The sequence below is a fragment of the Eretmochelys imbricata genome, chromosome 8 (genome assembly GCF_965152235.1).
Source record: "Eretmochelys imbricata isolate rEreImb1 chromosome 8, rEreImb1.hap1, whole genome shotgun sequence".
Classification (NCBI taxonomy): domain Eukaryota; kingdom Metazoa; phylum Chordata; order Testudines; family Cheloniidae; genus Eretmochelys; species Eretmochelys imbricata.
Genome location: NC_135579.1, coordinates 9,614,219 through 9,634,816, shown reverse-complemented (window position 1 = coordinate 9,634,816; position 20,598 = coordinate 9,614,219). Strand labels below are relative to the sequence as shown.

Below are 20,598 nucleotides of genomic sequence, written 5' to 3'. Positions count from 1 at the left end.
TTTAGTATCCAGGATATGTTTGATGGGGGCGGGGCGGGGGGGACACCAACATAGACATAGGCTAATCATTAATAAAAGAAGTACAATTCTTCAGTCATCATCCCAAAATCATTTGAAACAACTTACTAAGAGAATTAAACACTTAGCTGAACAGTAGAAGGTCCGAACTGGACGTTCAGATGACTTCCTTTTCATTTGAATCACTTAACACACACATTTGTTGAGAGATACAGAAAGACAACTGCTTATATTAAGAAACTCCACATTTGGTGTTATAGTCTTAAGTACATTCAGTGTAACTCTCACAATAGTACAGTACTAATTACTTCCTATTCATACGCACATAGAAGCTGCTCGGATACTTGATAGTCGGAGGTCCCGAGTCAGCTTTTCTTGACCTTCTTCAAGCTCAGACTCCGAATTTTCAGCTGGGCTTGAAATAGACTGTGTTTGGACAGCAGTTTTTAAGATATCATTAAATTCTGATGACAAACCATCACCATCCTCCTCTTCTTCCTGCATGGTGAAAAAGTAGAAGTTTACAACACTTTCTCTTGAATATGCAAGGAGGAACTGAAACATTTGATAAGTGTTTTACTTACCTTAATTTCTTCAAAGAAGTGGGCAGTTTCCCCTTCTATAATGGGCTGTAGCATCTGACTCCGCCTCTTAGTTGATGGTGACCCCTGCAATATTCCACATTTGCTTTTTGTTATATACAAATGGATGTTGCGTATTCTAAGCTCTTACATAAAGAAATGTCAGTAATACAATCTGCATAAAGTTCAAACATTTGCCTTCTGAATTTCCATTCACACTTTTACTCTTGATACACATACAAAATCCAAAGTCCATTAGGAAAACACTCTCTATATCGGGCTCGATCCTCAGCCTTTGGAAAGATTACTTTGTACCATCTAAGTGGCACAAAGGAACCTTATGCCAGCCCTAAAAAGGAGGCTGATGAAGATTCCCCCAGTATGGACGACCCCTGAGCTTGCTCAAAAGCTAGCACAGCCAGCCTTTCACCAGCCGTGTCTGGCACCCTGGTGCAGACAGCACACTGAGGCCAGGTACAGTGCTGCAGGAAGAGGCAGGAGTGCAATATGGCTGTCCCCAAGGGTGGGGCATGTGTAAAGGTGGCTTAGAGCTACCTTTGCCATCCCACACACTCAACAGCCTTGAGCACAAGGATTGTGCCCTATAGTTTTTAAAAGGGAAACTCCAGCATGGCGCACTTTTATTCATGATAAGTTTTGCAAATTAACTATTTGAAAACATTTGTCAGGTGATAGTCTGGTTAATACATGAAGAAATATTTGCTTTACTTACAAGGATGGGAGTAATGCTTGCTCTAGTCAACATTTGTTTCACAAGTCTGTATCTATCATAGAGAGGTTTAACAATATGCCTTTCTTCTCTAGTAACCTAAAGAAAGAGAAAGAAATATGTAACAGAGTAGCATACTTCACACAAACAGCCATCAGCTCAGACATCCTGCTCAGTTAGGCTTTGTAATATAGTGTGGTTTATTTTTAACCTAACAGCATAACACTTAAGAGAAACACACACCAAAAAGAAACACAGCTTTCAGGAATGATTTAAAGAAAAACTGATGGGAAGAATTCCCAATAGACAAGGCAGCTCAAGTAGAAAAGTAGCTTCTAACTGCAAAGAGCTGTGGGAAAGAGAAAAAGGGACCAAGATTGGAGCAGTGGCAGGCTGAGGATGTATTCTAACAATTCTCTAAAAATGGTAAGCAAAGTAAGAGAAAGATGCTATTGTGTTAGACCATTTGGTTTTACTGCAGATTCTCAGTCACTACTCTGACAGCATAAAGCAGCCAGAAAACTAGTATAAATGGCTAGCTAAGGATTCCCTCCATAGGGGGAAATCCCTGAGTGATGCAGGGCCAGCATAGCTAAACTTCTACACCATCCCCTTCCTGGCCTATAGCATAAGGGATCTGACCAGAGTACCACAGCACACCGGTAATCCACAGCTGGGATACTGGCCCCTTGAGGTGGAAGATAATAGCAATTTGAAATGGGCTTGGGAACATCCAGTGGTTGGACAACTAGTGACATCAATCAGCGACACATATAGGGAGGCAGGTTAAAGGCAACTGGATTGACAGAAAATCCATCAAGGACACATTTAGAGTAATTAACTATGAATAAGTGGAGAGAAAAATACTGCTGCTGAAATCATCTAGCAAGAAAATGCAATAAATATAGAATTTTAGATCTAAGTCTTTCCAAGGTTATAAATAGAGTATACAAGCCCTCTTGTATCATATCCTCAAGTACAGACATTCAAAACTAGTACATTTTACAGTTTTCTTGTTGCATTTCATTTTGGACATTTACTGTATCTTAAAGAACTTGTGAGTGGTTTAGAGGATATTTGTATCACTGTTTCATCAGCTCCAACTACACCTCTTCCAAAATGCCAACACCAAAACAAACAGAGAATGATGCAAAAATATTGCTTCCAACTTGTATCAGTTTGGTTTTTCAGCACATCACAATTTTGATACTTTATCATGAACAATGATGGAACGGCTAACTTCATATATAACCGGACATATGAAGTAACAACTACAAGCAACAGAACTGTTTCCAGTATAGTAGTTCCATTTCACAGCGGAACAGTAGGTCATGAGTTTTGTTGTCCTTAAAGTCTTCCAAGCTAGATCTAAAATCTTCATATTATATTTATGCAAAGCACTGTGTCACATGTTAAAAGCAGTATGCAGGCTGAGAGTTATATTGCAAAGACAAGTCACAGATCTGTTCTAGCTTCTATATTGGGAATTAGATAAAAAATATGCGATATACTTATAGTCAGCAAGACAACAATACATTAAATGCGTGTGCCTTTAGAATTTTCCATTTTTGTGAAAAAATTAAAAATATTTGGCCATGAAAATTTAAGTGAGAAATTCAGTGATCTGAATCACAATGAACTGATTTGAATCCTGGCAAAAAGGCTTGAATCCCCAAAACACTGGAATGTGTTTGCAGAAGATTTCTCTCTTCTTTGTAAGTCAATGGGCAGAATTCTGCAGCTTCAGAACTATACATACATTCCATTCCATAGCCTGCCTTCAACATAAACATTTTGCTTTAGAAAAAAAGCCCTACATAATCAGTGAATGTGATCATGTTAGTTTTAAAACTATGTATAACTCCACAAGAAGCAACGGTAACAAGGAAATTGATGAGCACAACTGATAGTTTACATTATTTCTTGTTACAATAACTGTGCTAACAGTCGGGGTCCTCACTGCATACCAGTTATTGCTGCCTAAGTGTATTTTAGAGTAGTTTTGAGGAAGTTAAGAAAAGATTACCGGCCGTCCATGTTGACTTTCATAGTACAGAAGACTTTTTTGGAGAGATGTTTTCTCTTCTGCCAAATGGTCTTTTGTCATTTTCTGTTAGACAAGAATAATTCACATCTATGTCAAACATACAAGTACCTCTTTTCAATAGCTTCTCTACATTAGGCAACTTGGCAAATGATAGGCATCTTAGCAAATCAGAAAATTTAGTTATATTCCATATATTCTGTCCTTATCTAAAGAAACAGAAATAACATACACTTGAATATTTTGGCAAAACAAACTAATGTGCTGCAATGATGCATTTTTGGAAGCCTAATATATTAGTGGCTTAAAAGAGGACATTCCTGAGAAGAATTACAACCATCTCCTTTCCACCGCAAGTACAAACAAGAATATAGTTAGAAGAGAGAAGTTCTGAATAAAAACATGGCTTTACTCAGAGACATCCTCAAAATTAAATGATATCTGAAATAAATCTAATGGTCTTGCCAGACTGATAAGCTCACCTACTGATAAAATTACATCTCAGATGACTGATGTTTTATTGCTCTTTTAGACAGTATTTTAAGCTGTTGTTTCTAAGCAATGTGAATTTAGACTTACTTTTATGTCTTCTGGCAAGCATCTTTCAACTCGTTTCTCCTTCAGTCTTTTCAAAATGAGTTCAAGCGTAGCCTCCTTCGTAGGCTTCTTCTCTTTCTGCACAACCCGGGGTTCATCTTCATTTTCTTCATCTTCATGGTCAAGAGAAGAGCCAAAGCTTTTTGGAAGAGTGTTACTTCGTGGACGTGTTTGAGGTATGAATTCTCCATCTGAGCATTTGTGCTTTTCATCTGGGATTAAGAAAATTGCCCCATCCCAAAGAAGAAAGATTTCAAAAACTATTTAGAACAGACAGATGACAAAAGAAATGATAGGATGACATAATAAATGTTATTTATACAAACTACTTTCAATTAACCCTTCCTGATGTCTCAGAGACAAGTGTAAACTACTCCTGATTTTGGAGAAGAAATCAGGAGGATCCAGAAGTTAAATGATTTCTACTACCCCCAGGGTTGTTCTTGAATGTGTAAATTATTTCAGTTTTAGTGTGAGACAACTTATCTTGGTCTGAAAACAAAACTCGTGCAACATTCCATACCTTTTATTTGTTTTCTCAGTTTGGTAAGCTCTGTCATCCACTTTAAAACCTTTGGATTGGCTGCAATATCACTATAGGAGGGCTGGGAAAAAAATACACAAGCTACATTTGCACAGGGGCAAAGAGAACCACAACATGTTTGTTCTCTAAAGCTTGTTGAGTGAAATCTTTACAAACATTTTACATTTTTACACTAGATAGAGCATTCTAATTAAGCTGTTCTTGTTCCTCTCCTTCTCCACACCCACATTATCTCATCTGACAGCTCCACCTAACCTGCATGCAGGTCAGTGCCGGTCCTCCTTCAGTCTCAGCACTGGCAGCATGCTGCCTACTATAGATGTTTTCCAGTCTGAGACAGGAAAAGAGTGGCACGGCTACAGGTAACATCAGAAGAACAGAGTGGAGAAGATGGGTGAGTTCCAGTAGGAGAAAGCCCCTGCAGGGACTCACTGAAGGATACGGTCCCAAATTAACTTCTTTCTATCTGCCAGAAGCCCACCCTCCCATCATAGCACGCCCTATTCATAGCCCCTACATAAAAGCTGGGCAGATATTGCCAGAATGTCACCTTTATTCACGTTGGAGTTGTACCTTACTCCACAAGTAGATGTTAATTTTAATGGAACTGCTTGTGGAATAAGGTAACTTTCAACGTAAGTAAGGGTGACAGACTTTGGCCTTGAAAAATTTAAAAAAAGGGGGTGGGGGTGATATATTTTTTTAAACATTGTTAGGATGCTAACTTGCAGACTAACAACTTACTTTACTATTTTTGTCCTTTTCAAATTGTTCCTCAAATTGTCTTATTTTTTTCTGCAACTTCTTGACCAGCTGATATGGTGTCCTGTCTTCCCTTCTGTCATCTTTTGAACTAAAGGATGCTCTTCGTGTTCTGAATTAATAGTGAAAAAAACAGTCAAAAGTTTTGCACCTTTTAAAGATTGTAGCACAGCAGTTCCCAAACTGTGGGTTGTGACCCCAAGTGGGGTCACTCCAACACCAGATGGGGGTCACAGTAATCTTGAGCGTGCAGAGGACGCCATTTTACAAAATGGTGTCCTCCACACAGCATGACTTCACATGCACCATACATGTGCAGTCATAGCACATGGAAGATGCTATTTTGCAATACAAAATGGTGCCCTCCATGTAGCATTACCTCACACACCATACCTGATGTCACTCTGTGTAGAGAATGCCATTTTATAAACCAAAATGGTGTCCTCTATGCGGTGTGACCTTGTACATACAGTGCATGCAAGGTCACGCTGCATGGAGACACCATTTTTAACTAGTGTCTTCAATGCTGTCTGGAGTCACACACTCAACACAGTGGAGTTTCACAGTCACATGTGAAAATGGGGTCATACAGGGAAAATATGTTTCAAAACTACTGCTGTAACCAGTACAAGCAACTGTATATTTACATGCATTTCACAGGTCACATGGAATTCTGCAAAAGGTACGGATCTGTTTTTATGACTAAGCAGAATGAAGAGGAAAACATTCCTACCTATAAACTTCTTTTCTCTGACATTACATTGCCACTAATTGTCACTGTAAGGTTGTACTCTGCTCAGATGAAAACATGAGCAGTTGGAAAAGTTACCAGTCAAGTGTGGAGTCACATCTCTTGCCACAAGATGATTTCATCCCAAAAGCTGTGAACTATGACATCTAAAAACTATTATGCTATTACAGAACCCACTTCTACAAGGAAAACCATAATCTTTCCTTTAAACACAAATGTAAGGATCAGGCTGGTGAAAATGGTACCTCCAAATAAACAGGCAAGACATTTCATTTATTCACAGAGAACACGTCCATCAATCCTCACTACAGAAATAAATTAACAGTAAAACCACAAACAGGGAAATAAAAGAATATAAAAAAATATTCTTATTCTTAGTGAGTTCTTCAAGAGATTTTCCCTTGACCAACGAGTTGCTTCAATGCACACTTATTACTCTCAGGTTGGTGTCTGCTACAAGTGTTATTATTTTAGATTGCCGGAATGCCCAAAATGTACTGAATTCTTTATAAATACAGAGGAAGACATCCCTGCATCAAAGAGCATTTGTTCTAAAAACAGTTCCTTTGATGGATTTTGTAGCAGAGGCCCCTGCCATACTGTTCCTGGCTCATCCATAACATCAGTGATTCAGAGACTGACTGAAACTCAGATTAGAAAATACAGGTTAATTTTTTGTATGACCAACTGTACAGGAGAAACAGCATTAATCAGAACAATTCAGGTGTGTGCACGTGTTTAAAAGAACAACCCTCGTCTTACAATACCCGGAGATAGGGATTCTCTTATCTTGATGCCCTGGGTAGTGATAAGACATTGAGATAAGAGAATCCCTAGCCCCCAAGTACTGTAACACTAGGGTTGTTCTTTTAAACATGCACACCTCTGAATTGTTCTTAATTAATGCAAAAATAACGATTCTGTAGTACGGTGACCCACTCTTTCAAAGCACAGATGATCACTCTTCTAATGCCTAACTGAACTCCGAGATGAGAGATGATCTGACTGGGTTAAAAAGCTGTTCTTTCTTCAGATTATCAACAAACCCATTCATCTCAAATCCTAGATTATTCTTTGGAGTTATTTATTCTCTGAAGTTTTCCTTGACCAAGATGCTAGTTAAGAAGGGAAAACAAAGATTCCCCTGTTAGACTCAGTGATAGCACAAAAACACAGAGCTGCTGAAAATAAGCTATCAATTAAAATACTAGTAAGGATTTTACCAATTAAAACAGCTTTTAAGTTTCACATGGCTATCAAGATACGCTTCCACCAAATATATAAACCCTACAATCCCTACGGTTTATTAATGATATATTTGAAGATGGAGTCCTCATGCTGCATTTGGATTTCCTTGTGCATTTGTTCAGCTTCTTGGGATCCAATACGGCTGAAACTCTTCCACGCTTCAAGACCAAGAATCAGTAGTTACAGAATTTCCACGAATGCACCTGTCTGTAGTATACAGAACAGGGTATCATTTCATAGCTAGCAATATTTGGGATATCTGGTGCCTCAAAGATTTCACATGCTTGATTAGTGTTACGAAGGGTATATATTCTTATTCTGTATAGATCTGATATGCACTTTTCTGAGATTGTACTCATCAATTTGCACCATAGTATAGGTCTTTCCCAAACTTTTAATTTTCTCTTGACTTTGGTGAGGGAATGGGAAGAGACAAAACTTTTCATGTCAAAACATTTAAAGCTGAACGAAGAGTTAGAGTCCCATCTGGTCTTTCCTGTTCTCAGTTTCTCAAGTCCTGGAACAACTATTTTCAACACACATTCAATCACTTTTTAAAAAACTACTTTTCAGAGTAATAGTATTGGACAGAAAAGGACACTGAATGATTGGCTCTCTTTGAGGGTCATGCTCCCCTAAGCAGATTACCACCATATAGAGAATTCGCAACTCCTTGAGTTGAAACTCAATCATTCTTCACAGCAGAAAATACTAGGGGTTCAGACCCTACAGCTGAAGATCTTAGGGATCCAGTGGAAGTAAGGATACCCATACAGAACCCAGGTGCCTTCACATTGCTGGCAGCCTCCCATCTTCCCAGTATCTGCTTGACAGCATGATTCCTTCAGAAACTGTAGTGTTAAGTGCTCCCCCTAACCACTGCTACCTTCCAACAGTTCTTGGGAGCAAGGGCTTTTCCACAGCGCAGATGCAGAACCTAAGCTGTTATTGCAGGCTTGGGCTGAACAAGCTTGTACCATTTTGCTCTTCATTGGGTGTGATGGGTATGCCACATAAAGCAGCTGTCATACAGCTCTGTCTGCTTCCAGACTGTGAACCTAGACTTCAGAGAATGCCTCTGCTTCCATAGGGTTCCGGTCAAGTTCCATGCATTAAAGCTGGCCCTCCTACCTTCCACACTTCCTTGCCCAGGTCATGTGCAGGTTTTGATTCTCCTGGGCGCCAAAAAGCATAGGAGAGCAAGAGGTCCTTTGGCTTTCAATGGACAAAACAAAATTCTAACTCAAGCACCTTTGCCTGCAATTTCTTCAACAATTTTATTTAATAAATTCCCTCTTGAAAGTTTTGCTAATGCAAAAAAAATTCTTCACACACATAATGCAGGGTTCAAAAGACTACCTAGGGAGTACCTTACACAAAAGAAGCTGCCAAGACTAACATCTCTCTTCAGAAAAGTCTTTTCAGATTGTTCCACCAAGCTACCATACCAAGGCCCTTGAATAAAGGAGGGTATAAAAGTCTGTATTGCTGATGCTTCAGTACTTCAAGGACTCTTCAGTCTTCATGCACATCTCATCTTCAAGGCTAGAAGGCCTTTGCTGATTGCATCCTTCTCCAAGGTTACAATAGTAGCATTCATTTTAGAAAACTGCAGACAATGCAACTTCAAACATTAATTATCTATTCAGATGCTAGCCCTCTGAAGCTCTCCAGTCTCAAAGATAAGGCTAATAGAAAGTAGTACTTTTTCTAGACCCTGAAAAAAAGCACTCTGGTGATTTCTTTAGTGAACTCAGGACATTTCTTTGCCTGCTTCCAGAGACAGGTAAAATACATCTCTGTTCCCGCGAACACAGAGTTGAAAGATGCACTGCAACCTAGAAGATTTGGAAAAAAGTGTTATTCTTCACCCAAGATCCCAAACTAAGGAAATAGCATCTTCTTGTCAGATTCTAATAAGACTTTCCACTGTAGTCAGAAATCTTAAACTAAAATAAGCTTCACAAATATAGCAATTTTAAACTGCCTTTGCTGTCCATCATGGAGAGAGCTTGTGACAAGAACAGGAAGGTGCAGGTCCAAGAGTCTTGACTGAAAACTTTTTCTAAACTGCTCTTCTATTTCAGCAGAGCTGGAAGCAACTTTATAGTGATGATTGGTCGGCCAAACTATTAGGGGCCTCTTTCCACTTACAAAAGCATCTCTCACAACTACAAACTACATCTTTCAAAACCTCTTGTACTACAAGGCACATTAGAGCTAAACTATGCAGCAACAGCCAGCACAGAGGAAACCCTCACTCACTACAATGCCACAAACCTCTCTACCCTCCAGAGAGTAACCTAGGGCTGCTCTCCCCACAACTAGCCTCCTGTAAGTCTCATCCAAACTGAACTCCCGTTCCTCCCCAAGTGACACAAAGTAGCAGCTGGGAAGGAGGTGGAAAGTCTCCAAGTCAGATCGGTCTGTGGGGAAGTCCAAAAGAGATACAGTTGGGGAGCTGTTAACATTAAAACCAAGCTGAGGAATGACACAAGGCAGGCACATCCCCTGCTGTGGGGATCTTACAGTGCACAGAAGCATCAGCCTGCCCTGCCCCTACTCTAGAGGAGCTCCAAAGCGTGCAAGAGGAAGCCCCTCTTTAGCAAGCTCACCAGTTGGAGGAGAAGCCTGTTCTACAGAGCTCTATAGCTCAGTCTTTGCAAGAACTCTGCAGGACAAGCACTTCTTCAAAAAGCAGTACCCCAGCACCTGCTGCCTTCTTCAGTTTGATCCCTTTAAAACAAAGCTCCCTGACCAACTAGTTTTGGCATAAGGAGACACTTATATAGCAGTTTTACAAAAGGGAAAATTATGTGATCATTTGAATGGCCACATAACCACATAATACACTTGGACCTTCAACTAGTCAACCAAGTCTTGAAAAACTTGAGGATCTACAACAGAAAGCTGAGATACAACAACAATTATTTTCATGCTAACCGTTTTTTCCAAATTACACTAATATACACACCTAACAAAAGAAAGTGCTTTTGATGAGGAGTCTAATGTTTCTGGATCATGCAAGAAACGCTGGCTTTGTCCAAAATCCAAACTACGATGTGACAACACTGGGTGACAGTCCTCCTCCAAAGGATGACTATTCATTCTTCCAGCTTGTGGGGAAAGCTGAGCTTCTCCAGATTCACTGTCCTCCTGCCAAGATTTAAAGGCAGGAAATGGCTCTACAAAATACAAACAAGAACACAAAAATGGCACTAGTCTATTAAAAGAGTAATAAAACAACAGTGTCAAAAGGAAAAATAAATGAGTATCCAATGCTTAATCTTGTATACTATAAACAATATGTCACACACAAAGTGAATAAATATAGTGAAATACATTAGAAAGCTACAAATTCTGTCAGGTATTTCAAAATATATCTAATGGGTACGCATTTGTTTTGCAAAATCAACAGCACATTCGTGCATTATTTCTAGACTTAAGCAACTTGGAGACTATGGGAAGTATGCATTTTCGGTAAGAGTTGCAGAAAAATTACAGAGCAGATGGATTTCCAGAGTACTTGACCAATTTATTTATATAGTTATCCTCTTGACATTTGAATAGTGCTAGGTAAAATGGACACTATCAATTAGTTTAGGAGCAATATTTATTTACTTAAATCCATCTCTACAACGATGGGGGGGGGGGGTTAAATTAATATTTATGTAGGCGCTACACAACTCCAGTCTTCTCCATGTGTTGATCTGCAGTCACAGTTCAACACTACTCCTGAAGCTATGCTGTGCTGGCAAAATTGTTTTTGTTGTGAACAAACAAGGAGGTAAACATAAAGGAGTTACAAATGTCAAGCTCCATCAGAAGCAAGGAAACTATTTGTTGGAAGAGACTGCTTTTAAGCAGGGGATTACAAAACAATAGAGAATCTTTAAAAGGTTTAAAAAGTTAAAACCTTAACAAGTCAGTTGATAGTGTCCTTTAAAATTCTGAAATATGTTTTATTGCCCAGCAGTTTGCTTATATTTCTAAAAAATATTTCATTTCTCTTTTCAAAAGGTAACAGAATCTGTATTTTCCAGTGAAAGTCTGGAATTTGAAAACTGAGTTCAAAGTGTGCAGAATGACAATAAACCCACAATGTAACATTTAAAAATAACCCTTGTACCTGCTTCCCATTGAAAAAGAAATTCATAATTGTTTGAACAATTGACTTGTAAACATGAGTGTAAGATACAAAAAGGGAAGCTTTTTCACTTGAAGATCAGAATTGTCCCAAAATATGGGGAGAGCAGGTGAAGGGCTAGTTAGAAAGCAAACCATAAACCATCAAAAAGGCAGATAACTGAACATATGGTGAACCATACTTACCCTCCCCTTCTCTCTGCAGATGCATTGTTTTGAAATCAATGAGGGGGAAAGTGATAGGGCATGACGCTAATAAAATGAAAAAGAATGGCAAAAATACTAAAGTGAACACACAGCACAGTCAGAACAAACCATACATAACATGTAAAGCAGGAAGATACAGTACCACAGGAAAGCATTCCCACTGCTCAATTACTCATTTGGGCTAGGTCCTGAGAGCACTTAACTCCCAGTAACTTCAATGGCAGTTAAGGGTTCTCAACACTTGCCAAATGAGGCTGTTAATCCAAAGTCTTTACAAAGTTTTAAAAGAAGAAAATCATTTTTGACTGCAATTCAAATAAAAACCCACATTGCATCTCCACATTTTAACAAACACACATGTTCAAAATACAGCTTTTGTTCACAAGTAAGTAATGGAGATCAGTAATCCTTATACACGCAGGACAAATGTGGAAAGCTTCTTCTTCCACCTATCACCCTCCAGTGATAAGATTAAATGATTTATGTCCCCGAGTTTGCTTTTTTCACTATTAGAAGAGCAAGCTTTTAATGCCATTTAAACAAGGCAAGAATCTGACTGGTCACAAACCTTTTAAGATTCTGCCAACAAGATATTATAATGAAAATGAATCCCAATCTTGCAAACAGTTGCACTAATGAAGACTTCTGCATTCACAGGGCCTGCACTCATTGGCTTAAAACAGGATGCCAAAAAGGTCTGCACCAGCATGAGCGCTTGGAAGATTGGGGTCCTAACAATAATTCTAAACAGGACCAGAGAACTAGACATTCCTACCATCTTAAAATAATTTACGCAAAACGGATCAAAAAATTATCTTAAGAACTGGATATATGAAATTAAGGTATACTCTATATATAGAGAATTCATGAAAACAAAGAAAAATGAAAGCCACATAGGTTTTATAAGAATATATAATGAAAACAGATTAACACTGACGTAGCGTACAACATAATATAAATAAGCTATTGCGAATGAAAATGTGAATTACTTTCTTTAACTATGCACAGGCCAAAATGTTCAAACTTGGATGCCTAACTCTGAGCAAAGATTGAAAACTTGGCCTCAGGGTCCTCAGCATCCTGCGCATAGTTACTCCTGTATCAAATGGTATGCCCTCCAAACTTAAAATTTTACTAGCACCCAAGAGCGTAAACTGGCAACTAATCTAAACACATAAATAGAACAAACAGTTTCTTTTGGCTCAAAGCTAACTATTTTGCAAGGTATGGGAGGGAATGTGTGGATTCATGCAGGAAATTATTATTGGTGGAGACCAATTACACGCAAATAATATGCATAGGTAAAATGAGCATTATCAAACAGATGACAAACTATAGTAGCAATTATCTCAAATGATTATCACTGTTTGATATTCTGAGTATAACTTTATACACTAACTGAGATGTGCTATATCTGCTTGATGAGTCACTAATTTATGTACACTTTAGGAATATTTCATTAAGGTTTAAGTATGGTCACAGGGCAACAAGGGAAGGAACTATTTCCCTCTTGCAAGTTTGCAATCTATCAAAGATTGCTTGTGATTTATAAACCATTCAAACTTTGTTCTCAAAAACATGTCATCAGAACAGCTTGATGAAAATACAGCTTTACTCCCAACTGTTTGTATTAGACCTTGTACTAATCTGTAAAAAGCGCTGTCTACTCTTTGGTTTTTAAAACAAAAAAGTAGAAGTACATGGACTCTGATTATACTATTATTGATGGCAGTGAACAATATTTTCCCGGTGTCTCAATTCCATTTAGCCTAGGTGTGGGTGGTTTGATGAAAATTCAGATGTATCAATATCAGAGGAGGAAAACAGATCAAATCCCAAGTTAAGACAAATATTTCAAGAAGTGATGCATGAAAAAGTTACAGTTTGGGGTTTTTGCATCGAATCGAGAGAAGAAATTATATTTATTCATACATTTTAAAACACTTTTGTTAACTCCTACAAAACCCGAACTTCTGAAAACTTGGAAGAAAAGTTTTTAAAAAAATGTTTAATACCTTTCTTCAACTGAAAGCTGAAAAGCTCTCAATACACAATTTTAGGTCTTCCAATGGAACAGGGAAGACAAGACCTGACATTCCTGATATTTCTAAGGTAAAAAAAACAAGTAGATTTTTAAAAAACTTTCAGGTCTAATCAAACGTAAATTGTGTGGCTAGTGTTTAATACCTTAGTTTTGCAATTCAATAAAATGTAGAAAGATTTACTCTTGCCTTAAATCACTATTAAGGGCAGATGCGCTTTAAGTTAAAAAAATGTCATTCACAAGAAACTACTTTGCTTATATCATTTATAACAGAAGATTAAAGCAAACATTTTCAAAGGAGCCCCAGGGACTTATGTGCCAGGGTTTTGGCACATAAAATCCCTTAGGATTCTTAGAATATCTCTAGTCTAAACTCGGTGGTTTGCTGCTTGGTTTTTTTTGTTTGTTTGTTTCTTTAAACTCCTGCACAATTATTTTTTTCTTTTCGATTTCTAAAAGTCCTTTTCTTAACTGGGCTGTAGATTGGCAATGACCCCTGGGTTCAGCAGTTTAAAGTCCTGTACATGGTGGTAGTCATACCCAAGTGTAAATAGGCATTCTTCAGATAAAACTGAAGAACACACAAGCATGAGCAGTCAGATAGCTAGCCTCTGAATAATGAAAATGTCTTACTTATAGGGCTGTCAATTAATTGCAGTTAACTCAAGCGATTAATGCAAAACAAACTAACTAGATTTGTTAGCTTTCCTCTGGAATGGTGGTTGAAGCATTAAGGGGCATACGAATGTTTAGCATATCTGGCATGTAAATACCTTGCAATGAAATTTACAGCAATGCCATGTGAATGCCTGTTCTCATTTTCAGGTGACATTGTAAATAAGAAGTGGGCAACATTGTTTCCCATAAATGTAAACAAACTTATTTGTCTCAGGGATTGGCTGAACAAGAAGTAGGACTGAGTGGACTTGTAGGCTTTAAAGTTTTACATGGTTTTATTTTTGAGTGCAGTTTTATATAAAAAATTCCACATTTGTAAGTTGAACTTTCATGATAGAGTAATTGCTCTACAGAACTTGTATGAGGTGAATTGAAAAATACTACTTTTGTTTATATTTTTCCAGTGCAAATATTTCTAATAAAAAATATAAAGTGAGCTCTATATACTGTTGCTGTATGCTGTGTTGTAATTGAAATCAACATATCTGAAAATGTAGAAAAACATCCAAAAACATTTATAATAAATGTAAATTGGCATATTATTGTTTAACATTAATTGCCATTACAGTATATACTCGATCATAAGCCGGTTCGTTTACAAGCTGACACTCCCCCCCCAAGATGGATAAGTAAAAATGGTAAAAACTGTATGACCCTTTCATATTTCAGGGGTTGGCAGACTTCGGCTCCCAGCCCGTCAGGGTAAGCCGCTGGTGGGTCGGGACATTTTGTTTACCTGGAGTGTTCGCAGGCACAGAGCCCCTCACCTCCCAGTGGCCGTGGTTTGCCATTTCCAGCCAATGGGAGCTGCGGGAAGTGGTGCCACTTCCTGCAGCTCCCATTGGCTGGAAACGGCAAACCACGGCCACAGGGAAATGCGGGGCTCCATGCCTGAAGATGCTCCAGGTAAATAAAAAGACAATGTATTAGATATTCAATTCAATGATTTCATAGAGTTTAAAATCATCAAATTTTGGTGTAGACCCGTTTATAAGCAGACTCCCGCTCTTTGATGAGTCACTTTTTTACCAAAAATATTTGGTTTATGAATGAGTATATACGGTAATTTTTTTTAATCTTGTGATTAATCTTGATTAATTTTTTCATTTATTTTCATGATTTTGAATACACTGCAAGATCAGAGTAAAAATTACCTTCCCATTTGTCACCATCAGATACATTCTTCAGATCTAGATGTGGTACTTGGATACATACTGCTTCCTCAAGAACATTAACACTTCCATCTCCTGATATTTCTGATTCAGTGTTTGCATTCAGGTCACAAATCTTGTTACTAGAATCCTGTATTTAAATAAACAGTACATTTATTTTCATCATCTGGTAACTGGGCACCAGGAACTAGCAATTGCCAATTCTAGTGCTGCCATTAGTTTTTTTGTGTGGCTTAATGTCTCTCTGCTTCCCTACCTGAAAAATTAGCATATTGTCATAAACCTTCAAACTTCTTAGAAGAGTAACTAAAATTTGTACAGCACTCTGTATAGTTCTTTACATTTTCAAACAATTTTTAAAAAAAAAGGTTAGCCAACCAAAGGTTTCATTTTTCATGAAAGAATATTTTACTTCTAGAAGACTATGCATAGCCATCCGATATGGTTTTCCACTAACACATACCACACACACACATTAAATTATCAAAATCCTAACCCAAGTTTGTCGACACAGTGGAAAAGCTGTTGAAAACTTTAGTTTACAAAAATAAGGAAAAAGCAAACGAAAGAAGCAATTTCTTACCAGAACCAATTGTGAAGACATTTTATCATTATCATCAACTGATTCACAATCTTGCCTAAAAATAAGAGACAGACTGGTTATTGTTTTAAATAAAGATTGTTAGCTGATAGTAACAGTTGGTGATATTCTGCTCTTCACAAATAATGACAACACTACCCTAGAGAGAGAGAGAAGGGGACATCTAGGAAACTGGCAAATCGTTAGACATCTTTGTGTGCGGGACTTTACACCCATCGTATAAAGACCATCTGTTATTCTCTTGTTTGCAATAATTGCTAGAACTGTAATGGGATTTCTGAAAAGAATATTTTGCTGCATTGGTGAAAACAACTGGGTAGCAAATATTACTGAACTTAGTATTTTAATTCTTCATTCTGCTCTTCCCCAGCCCAGCACTAAAGATTTGAGCAGTAACAATCAAGACAAGTTCATTTTGAAAAACTTAAAAATATATGTCAGTTGCATTCCCAGCTGCACCAAGGCTGCTTCTGACACCTTCCCCATCTCTCCTTCCCAGAACACGTAGCTGTGCGAATACGCAGTCAACCAATCACGTTTTTGCCTTGAATCTCTCTTTTTGAATGAAAAAACAAGTTCTCTGAACTTTGGATGCCAACACTACAGAAAGTTTGTGCACCTCACCTTTCATATTTTTAAGTGGCAAGTTCATAAATGCTTCTTTTTGCCTCTGTGTGTTATTGCATTGTGACCAATTACCATAAACAAATAATTCGCATTTTAAAAAACAATCCACAACTTCCAACTGATATTAGTGAAACTGAAATACATACCTTTCACTGTTGTTTTCTTCATCAACTTCTGCATCTTCATTACATGGCTTCAACAATATGCCAACAGTCTGTGGGTAAAAGATTAAGTTTAGACATTTTTCAGACAGATATTTTGTAAAATGAAAAATCTTCCTGTAGTTACTCCCTGCAAAAAACAAGCCAGAGCTTTTTATGGATCATGTAAGTCAGGTCCAATTGAATGATTTCTTCATATTCAAATGAAACCAATAAACCTTTTACACAAATAAATAAAGAGAGAACACACAGTGCACAGTACTAGAAGTACAGCAGTAGCTTTCCATTTTCAGCACATCCATAAGGTTTTTTTGTTCATCTATGTTTGTTTAGGATGTGGGCAGCATTATTCACTGGAATGTGCCAATCGTAGGCCAAATTTTGGGTCTGAACATTGTTACGACAGCAACATTACCTAAGTCTAAGATAATTATGTTGGATGAAGGCTTCTGTTCAGTATGTGTAAAATGAAACATGTCTGATGGACTTTCTAAAAAGGGACTATTAATCCCAGTTACTAAATAAAGCTACAACAGGGCTGTAAAGTGGTGAAGAAATCCTGGCAGTTACTGTGACACTAACTCAGAAAAGAATGTTAGATGGATACACATCACCATTTTGTTTGTTAAATCCTAATGCAGGTAAGACTGATTGCTCCAACTTGGAGTTCACTGATTTTTAAAGAGTAGATGCTACTGTAACCAGGTAAAACAAAAACAAATGTCCACAGAAGGTACCCTTTTAAAAAGCAAGTGGCTCATTTGGGATGGTTATTCAAAACAGTATGAAATATAAGAAAGACCCTAAATTACCTTAGTGTCTGAAGCGCAAAGTTAATAAGCAGCTCTCAAATCAAATGAAAACTGTTTAAACAGAATGTTACTCAATACAGCTTAGTAAATACAAATTCATGTACAGCAACCAATTTTGCAAAATAGACAGCCTTCTATCAGATAGGGCCACTGAAGAGGCCCTTGTGCAGGAAGGGAGGTTCGAGATGCTTGTCCCTGTGGGTGCTCCACTTCAGGTGTCCGTGCGCCCCTGCGCTCGTAATCAGAGATTTCTGATAGCAGTGCCCAGTTGGGTCGCACATGCACAGTTCCAGTCTCAGGCCGCTTCAGGCGGTTAACTGGCGCTGTGTGACCAACCCCTGCTCTGTTCCTTCTCTACCGCAGAGCCTAGTAATGAACTCCGAAGCAGAGGGGAGGCGGGAGGGTAGTGGAGCACCCAGAGGGACACACATCTGATCTCTAAGAGCCTCCGTTACTGCACAAAGTGAGTAATTTTCTCTTCTTCAAGTGATGTCCCTGTGGGTGCTCCACTTTAAGTGACTTCAGAGCAGTGCCCTCTGGTGGAAGGAGGGGGCTTCGGCATTGAAGTTGCAGCAGATGAGAGTCAATGTGACAGAACAGGGTATTGTAAGATGCATGTTGTTGCAAAGCATAATGCTGGGTAAATATGCGTAGTGCGGCCCAGGTTGCGACGCTACAGATTTCTATGATGGGAACATTGTGAAGAAACACTATGGAGGCTGATAGGGCTCAGGCAGAATGCATGCAGATCCCCGTAGGGGGCTGTCGGTCATGCTGGAGGTAACAGGATTTTATGCAGTCCGATATTCATTTGGATAGCTGTTGTTTGGATATGGCATTGCCTTTTGATTGTTCGGTGATTGAAAAACAGTTTTGGAGACTTGTGAAAAGATTTTGTTCTGTCAATGCAGAAGGCTATAGCCCTGCGGACATCCAAGGAGTGTAATCTGGACTATCGTCTGTCCGTATGTGGTTTGGGGAAAAAAACTTTGGGAAGTGGATGGTTGATTGCGGTGAAAGGATGAGACAACTTTAGGTAGAAAGTTGGAATGTGGTCTGAGGGATATTTTATCTTTGAAAAAGATTGTGTAAGGTGGGTCTGCCATGAGAGCTCCTTGAAGTTTTCTGTTTCCGCCCCCGATGTTCATAGTATCTATGGTGTTGTGCATACAGAGGGGATTGGAATCTTTGAGAGGTTTGATAACTTCCCTGTCTTCTTTTGATCTCAGGTGTGTGAATGCCCAGAGATCACAAGTCACCCTCGAGTCCTTGAGCATGTGTAACGACTCATCTTTGTTTTGTCTGCAAAGAGTTTGGATCCCTCAAATGGTAAGTCTTCTACAGTCAACTGTACCGGCTATAGGAATCCAGATAGATGGAACCAGGAAGCCCTCCTCATAACCATCGCAGTTGCTATAGATCTCACTGCTGAATCTACCGAGTCAAGAGCGGCCTGTAATGCTGTTCTGGTTACGAGTTGACCTTATGACAGATTTGTACTGTTCTTTTTTGTTGTCTGGAATAAACTCAGTAAATTCAGAAAGACTTGAGTAGTTATTGTGGTCATACTTTGCCAGTAAGGCTTCGTAGTTTGCTGTTCTTAATTGTAAGGTCGCAGCAGAGTATGCTTTGCAGCTGAAAAGGTGGAGCTGTTTCTAGTCTTTGTCATACGGAGTATTTCTGGAGTATTGTTGTCTACCCTGTTCATTGACCGTGTCAATCACCAATGAGTTTGGCGTTGGATGTGAAAAGAGGAATTCAGTGCCCTTCGCAGGCATGTAATTCTTTTTAAATCAGACCTCTTACAGGTAGGTGGAATCATTGCAGGGGTTTGCCAGAGCCACTACAAAGGGTCCATAACGGCATCATTCATTGGAAGGGAAATTTTAGATGAGGTCCATGTGTGCAGTATATCTACTAATTTATGTCGAGACTCCTGGACTTCTTTCAAAATAAATGTCCAGTGAGGTGGCAACTCTCTTGTAGAGGTCTTGGAATTGTTTGAAATTATCACCTGTGTTGGGAGGTGGGAGCATAATCGTGTCATCAGGTGAGGATGAAGAGAAGTGGACTTCAGGTGCATCGTCCTGGTCAGAGAATTCCTCCTCCTCTTCAGCCCCATTCTGAGGTGTCAGACAGTCCCTGTGGTGTTAATAAAGGTGATTGATGTGTGCCAGCTCTGGGAAGACCGACAAGTACACGTCATTGTTGTTGTGGATATGCTGCCCACGGGCTCCAAAATGGCCATTGTGGTGGGAAAGGCATAATTTTTTTTAAAAAATCGAAAGGATGGGGATAAAGTATTAATGCTAACTATTCTAACAAAGCGAGAACTAAGCTACTCAGAAGCTGCAAGGCACTGCTAGTTGCTCCAACTCAAGCCAAAGGCAGTAGAGAAGGAACTTGGGGGTTGGTCACACAGCGCCAGTTAACCGCCTGAAGCGGCGCAAGATGGGGACCGTGCATGTGTGACTCAACCGGGCACTGCTACCATAAATCTCTGATTATGAGCACAGGGGTGCACGGACACCTAAAGTGGAGCACCCACAGGGACATCACTCGAAGAAGACTGCATTACTCTGTTTACATGCATACAGTTTCAGCCCCAACTTTCTGGCCCCATTCTAGTTCAGGGAGATGATTTCTGCCAACTAAGTTTCCCTTTCAGTTTCAGCTGGATGGCTAAAGCCCCAAAAAACACTTATACAGGAATATAGAGTTTTTGGCATACGAGGACAGATATGTTTTCACAATGGAGATGAGTTGTCACACCACCTCTGCTGTATAGTCTTATAAAGCTGCTTTGAGATGAAAAATGCCATGTAGATTTTCAAATGATATTTCCTATAATAGTACATTATATTATTATAATCTG

The 20,598-nt window shown here is 38.8% G+C and overlaps 1 protein-coding gene across 2 annotated transcripts in view; it reads right to left on the bottom strand.

The window, feature by feature from the left end:
- FAM13B (family with sequence similarity 13 member B) overlaps nucleotides 1–20,598 on the bottom strand; it is a 77,868-nt gene that overhangs the window by 5,053 nt on the left and 52,217 nt on the right. The window contains exons 11-22 of one of the 2 annotated variants that reach the window (XM_077823720.1): nucleotides 16,897–16,964; nucleotides 16,106–16,160; nucleotides 15,505–15,652; nucleotides 11,608–11,673; nucleotides 10,250–10,460; nucleotides 5,259–5,388; nucleotides 4,494–4,575; nucleotides 3,953–4,182; nucleotides 3,356–3,439; nucleotides 1,333–1,428; nucleotides 603–686; nucleotides 344–516 (exon numbers count right to left, since the gene is read on the bottom strand). In XM_077823720.1, coding sequence (XP_077679846.1) covers nucleotides 344–516; nucleotides 603–686; nucleotides 1,333–1,428; nucleotides 3,356–3,439; nucleotides 3,953–4,182; nucleotides 4,494–4,575; nucleotides 5,259–5,388; nucleotides 10,250–10,460; nucleotides 11,608–11,673; nucleotides 15,505–15,652; nucleotides 16,106–16,160; nucleotides 16,897–16,964 — 1,427 coding nt within the window. The remainder of the gene's footprint in view (nucleotides 1–343; nucleotides 517–602; nucleotides 687–1,332; nucleotides 1,429–3,355; nucleotides 3,440–3,952; nucleotides 4,183–4,493; nucleotides 4,576–5,258; nucleotides 5,389–10,249; nucleotides 10,461–11,607; nucleotides 11,674–15,504; nucleotides 15,653–16,105; nucleotides 16,161–16,896; nucleotides 16,965–20,598) is intronic. The other variant, XM_077823721.1, reaches the window with a different exon arrangement.